The following is a 5000-nucleotide window of genomic DNA, read 5'->3' on the forward strand; positions in this document are numbered from 1 at the left end:
ACATTGATAGCCAGAAAAACATTTTTCCTGAAAATGCGAAGGTAAGGTGAAATCAGGTGAAGTCATGAATTTTACTAATTGACTCCTCGGTGCAATTGCAGAGGAGCCATCTATTTGGAAAGACACTTCACAGAACAAAACTATGTTTTATTTCATGTAAAAATTTTATCACATGAATAGTTTCTATATTTCTAATTTCTTCTAATATTTTATTGAAACAGACCTGTACACCTAATTTATTTAGGCCCTAAAAGATGAAGGTAAAAGAAATCCAAGATGAATAGACCAAAAGTTATGAAATAAAAAGTAAACATTTTGGTGTCCAGGCAGCAGGTGTTATACTGGGTGATAGTGGAAAACAGCACCAAAAACATGCCACTGCCCTGTCAATATTCATGAGTAGATTAATTGAAGAAAAAATATGTACAGTATAGTTTTGTATGAATGAAATGAACTTGTTTACTCTGTGTAATGATATCAAGAGATGTATGTGAGGTTGCCATACAATAATCTGGCTCTAATCTGCAGTAGTGACGCAGGTTATCACAAGAGATTCTTAATCCCGTTAGTGAAATTGTGCTCTTTATTTCCATCAGGTAGAAGATCCAGAGTTGACAGAAATCACCCTTGAGGACAGGGTGCTAGAGGTAGTCCATGGGACATACTACCGCCATTGGCCTAGCATCAGAGAGCAGGGTCTGAGTCGCATGCAAAGGACCCATATTCATTTTGCCCCAGGTTTACCAGGGGACTCGGCTGTCATAAGTGGCATGCGCTCCTCCTGTCAGCTGTACATCTGGATCAATTTGCCCAAGGCACTGGAGGGTAGGTGTGTAAGTGTTTTAAGGGAAAGGAGGTGGAAGACCAAGAATGAAGAAAAAACATACCTCTTTTATTTATAATATTGTATATGTTATTTGCTTTGTACATTTAGATTGTAAATATGAATTTCTTATTTACTTGCAGATGGTTTTAAATTCTACAAGTCTGCAAACAATGTGATATTGTGTCCGGGTAATGAAGAGGGATTTTTGCCTTCAAAATACTTTGCAAAAGCTATAGATAAGAGAACAGGTACTTCATTGTGTAGTTACGTTTATTGATGCTATATTAGGTAACTAGACAAATATATCCCATACGAAGTAAAAGAAGTTGTACCTTCCCCATTAATTTACTTTTGTAAAATGGAAGAAAATGAGACAACTTTGAAAGCCATGTTCTTATAGATTCCCAAATTTCCACAGGTGGCGACCGCCTTTAAAGAACACAGCAGGTATTACTTCCAAGTGTTTTGTGTGTCAGTTGAGAGAATTGAACCATGAGTGACTGAAATCAACAAAGAGAAAGTGTTATACAGTAAAAGAATCTTTCATGTTTTAATTTCTAAAAAATTTTTTTTTTTTTTTTTCTCACTCAAAAGTAATTTTTGTGCACAGTTTATTACTGATTTTAGCAGACTCCATTCAACAATGAGATATCTCTGTGTTGGATGCGTGTTTTGTGGAAGTAGAATAGATAGTCATTCTAGTGTGTTGTCTAAGACTGGGAGCTGTGTAGAAGTTTTTCAAAAATATGCAATGAAACTGACATCTGTTTGATAAAAGTGAATGTAGTTGATCCATTTGCCAATCTAGAAACATTACTGAGTAGAATATCCAGGGTGCAATAAATGCAGAATGGCAGAAGTAACCAAAAAGCCGAAACAGGAAAGCCAGACCTGTTTCTTTTGCAAGACGGGGCCACTTGACAAGCTTGTGTACATAACTCACATACTGGGCAAACGGCACCAGAAGAACCTCAAAAACAGGAACCAGCCCCCAGTTAGTGATGTGGCACGCCGCACAGTTCACGTCTCAGGTAAGCTATGAATTTGGTGAGGTTCTCTCTCACTGCCTTTCAGCTGACTAGATTCTTTAAGGTTGATTGTGTTTGTAAAAGTTTTACAGTTGGTCCATGTTGTTTGATTTAATGATTACTGTTAAATACATATACTGCTTATGTGTTGTATTGTTATGAACTTTCAAGAAGGTGTTTTTACAGATATCATTGAAAGTGGTCATTAGTAAAATTAGTAGACTACACTAGTAAAGAAGGTGATCTTGGAAGAAGAGTAGTATGGTTGTCTATAAAATGCAAGCAAGTTTATATGGAATTAGGTACAGCGTACATAAATCTAGTATTAGAAGCAATATATTGTAAGGAAAAATTAAAGGAAACCCACAAAATCCTTTATTTCATGTGTTATATCCTTTAAAACTGAAAAATAACTATTTACATAATATTTTTTTCCCTAATAGAAAATTGCTCATTTTCCTTCCAGGTTATGATGCAAACACCCAGATTGAAACTATCTTAGGGGCCTTTTGGAAGCACAGAGTGCGCACTGTTAATTGCCAGCAAGGGTTTACCTTTATTGAGTTTGATACAGTGTAAGTGACTTTTTTCTTTTTCTTTTTCTTTTTATTTGTATGTGTTTTGTGGTTTCTTTTTTTATCTTATTTTTTTCTTTTCTTTTCCATTCTTTTTTCTTTTCTTCTAACTGCATTGTAATATATGAATTTAAGACTTCTTTGCTGGAGTAATGCATTGTGTTTTCATTATCTTATTGTTAATTTCTTTTTACTTATTGTATATCAGTCTTTCCTGATATAGCATTTTTGACTATTCACAGAGCTTATATCTTTTGAATGGTCTTATTGATTGTGGAGTCTGAAATATGATGCATTTTACATGGAGTAGAGAGATCAGATAAGATATTAAATGCTCATTTCTTTGCTCTATGTTTACTTGATAACACCTATATATAATATCCTCTAGAAACTAAGAACAGACTCGTATTTGTTGTAGTAAACTGTTGGAAAAGATTATTTTACAACTTTTATAGATTTAGAATACCATGTGGTGGGTCTTGAGCAGGATCTAAAAGTTGGTTTCGTATTTCAGTGACATAGCCCAGGAAGTACTAAAACAGAAGTTTAGCATAGGAAACAAACCTTTGAAAGTTAGTGCTAAACGTCAGAATAATTCACGGAATGATGGTGAGTGATGGCCATGTCATATTTCATGGAGAGGTCAATGAAATCATTTGAATAGATCTTGTGATGTTTAATTTAGAAAATTTTGTAAAGAATAAGTTTTTTTATTTATTTATTTATTTTTTTTCTGATCATGTGAAAACAAAGTATTGAAATACTTAATTTTAATTATCTTTGTTTCTATTCCAAAGTATGAAGTAGTGAAATGTCACTTTAATTATGCCATTTTTTCCTTTTACAACAGGTGCTGAGGCTCTTGTGCTTAGTCAATTTTTAGAGAATACGTTGAAGCAGAGAGTGCCTGCCAATCAGATCGACAACCAGATTTATTCCATTATCAGAGAAGTAGAGCTTAGGCCAGAGGACTACCAATGCAGGGAATATCTGAGGTAGGAATATCTTTTTCTTTCTTTCTTTTGTTTTTACAGGTTGCAGGTTGAAGGGTGGGTATTAGTCCTTTGTGAGGAGTCATTCTGTGGTGCTGCCTTGTTATATAGCCTGTCATTATGCTCCTGACTAGTCCATAGATGTATTTTACACCAAGGAAGGAGAGTTGATGTGAAGATTAACCTAGTCGGCAAGAATACATGCCATGCCCAGTGCTTAGTCACAAATGCTTAGTCACCAAGGAGTCAGTTATTAGTCCTACCTATCTCACCTGTTTTTCATAACAATCTAATAGTCATAACATCAATATTAATAATAACAGTATGGATGTCAACTGTATTTAAAAGAAAAACACATTTTTCCGCCAATTCAAGGAATGGAGAAATTGGGATCAGTCACTAGGGCTACTGATAGACTCCCTGCTGGTTGAGCACATGTGGAGCCATCTTTATGTAACAACATTCACAAAAAATTACAGAGGACAGAACATAAATTTGGGGTGGTTGGGTTAAACGATGATGGGGGTTTATACGTTCATGATTTAGCTGAATGTTTTTGAATTGACATTATGACAGAAATACATGTGAATTAGTAGTCTGTTTAACCTCTTTCTAATTGTTACTGTTCTTAGTGTCATTGATATTATGTCGCATTATTTCTTTCCCTTTTTTTTTTCCAGGAAGAGTATGATGGACTTTCTTGCACCACATTTTCCAAAGGTGTTTGCCTATGTCTTTGGATCCTCTGCTAACAACTTGGGCTTTGTTGGCTGTGACGTGGATCTCTACATGGATCTTGGAGTAGATCCATGGGCGCAAGGATCAAAAAGTAGGAGGACCTTTGGGGGACCCCCACCGGGAGGGGCAACGGGGGGGGCGCAAGGATATTAAAAGGGGGGGAGGAGGGGGGAAAGGGGAGGAAAGGGGGAAAGGGGAGGAGGGGGAGGAGGGGAGGGGGGGAGGGGAGGGGAAGGAGGGGAGGGGAGGAGGGGGGGGGAAGGAGGAGGGGGGGAGGAGGAGGAGGGGGAAGGGGAGGGGGAGGGGAAGGAGGGGGGGAGGGGAGGGGGAAAGGGGGAAAGGGGGGAGGGGGAAAGGGGAGGAGGGGGAAAGGGGGGGAAGGGGAGGGGGGAGGAGGGGGAAAGGGGAAGGAGGGGGAAAGGGGAAGGGGAAGGAGGGGGAAGGGGGGAGGAGGAGGGGGGGAGGGGAAGGAGGGGGAAAGGGGGGGAGGGGGAAGGGGGAAGGAAAGGAGGAGGAGGGGGAAAGGGGGAGGAGGGGGAAAGGGGGAAGGAGGGGGAAGGGGGGAGGGGGAAAGGGGGAAGGAGGGGGAAAGGGGGAGGGGAGGGGGAAAGGGGGAAGGAGGGGGAAAGGGGGAAGGAGGGGGAAAGGGGAAGGAGGGGGAAAGGGGGAAAGGAGGGGGAAGGGGAAGGAGGGGGAAGGGGGAGGGGAAAGGAGGAGGGGAAGGGGGAAAGGGGAGGGGGAAAGGGGAGGAGGAGGGGGAAAGGGGGGGAGGGGGAAAGGGGAGGGGGAAAGGGGGAGGGGGGGAGGGGGAAAGGGGGAGGGGGAAAGGGGGAGGGGGAAA

The 5000-nt window shown here is 40.4% G+C and overlaps 2 protein-coding genes across 3 annotated transcripts in view; both read left to right on the forward strand.

Moving 5' to 3' along the window:
* LOC125028133 (tRNA 2'-phosphotransferase 1-like) overlaps nt 1–1800 on the forward strand; it is an 8473-nt gene extending 6673 nt beyond the window's left edge. Inside the window, exons 4-7 of one of the 2 annotated variants that reach the window (XM_047617479.1) lie at nt 597–825; nt 967–1074; nt 1245–1273; nt 1660–1800. In XM_047617479.1, the coding sequence (XP_047473435.1) occupies nt 597–825; nt 967–1074; nt 1245–1261 (354 nt within the window). In that variant the 3' untranslated portion in view covers nt 1262–1273; nt 1660–1800. Of the gene's footprint in view, nt 1–596; nt 826–966; nt 1075–1244; nt 1409–1659 lie in introns of those variants that run through there. The other variant, XM_047617478.1, reaches the window with a different exon arrangement.
* On the forward strand, nt 1677–4312 carry LOC125028200 (speckle targeted PIP5K1A-regulated poly(A) polymerase-like). Its single transcript, XM_047617595.1, has 5 exons — nt 1677–1857; nt 2321–2429; nt 2944–3038; nt 3280–3424; nt 4102–4312. The coding sequence occupies exons 1-5, from the start codon at nt 1677–1679 to the stop codon at nt 4310–4312; spliced, it is 741 nt and encodes a 246-aa protein (XP_047473551.1).
* Nucleotides 4313–5000: the final 688 nt, after the last annotated feature.

This window comes from Penaeus chinensis, chromosome 8 (assembly GCF_019202785.1).
Source record: "Penaeus chinensis breed Huanghai No. 1 chromosome 8, ASM1920278v2, whole genome shotgun sequence".
Classification (NCBI taxonomy): Eukaryota; Metazoa; Arthropoda; class Malacostraca; order Decapoda; family Penaeidae; genus Penaeus; species Penaeus chinensis.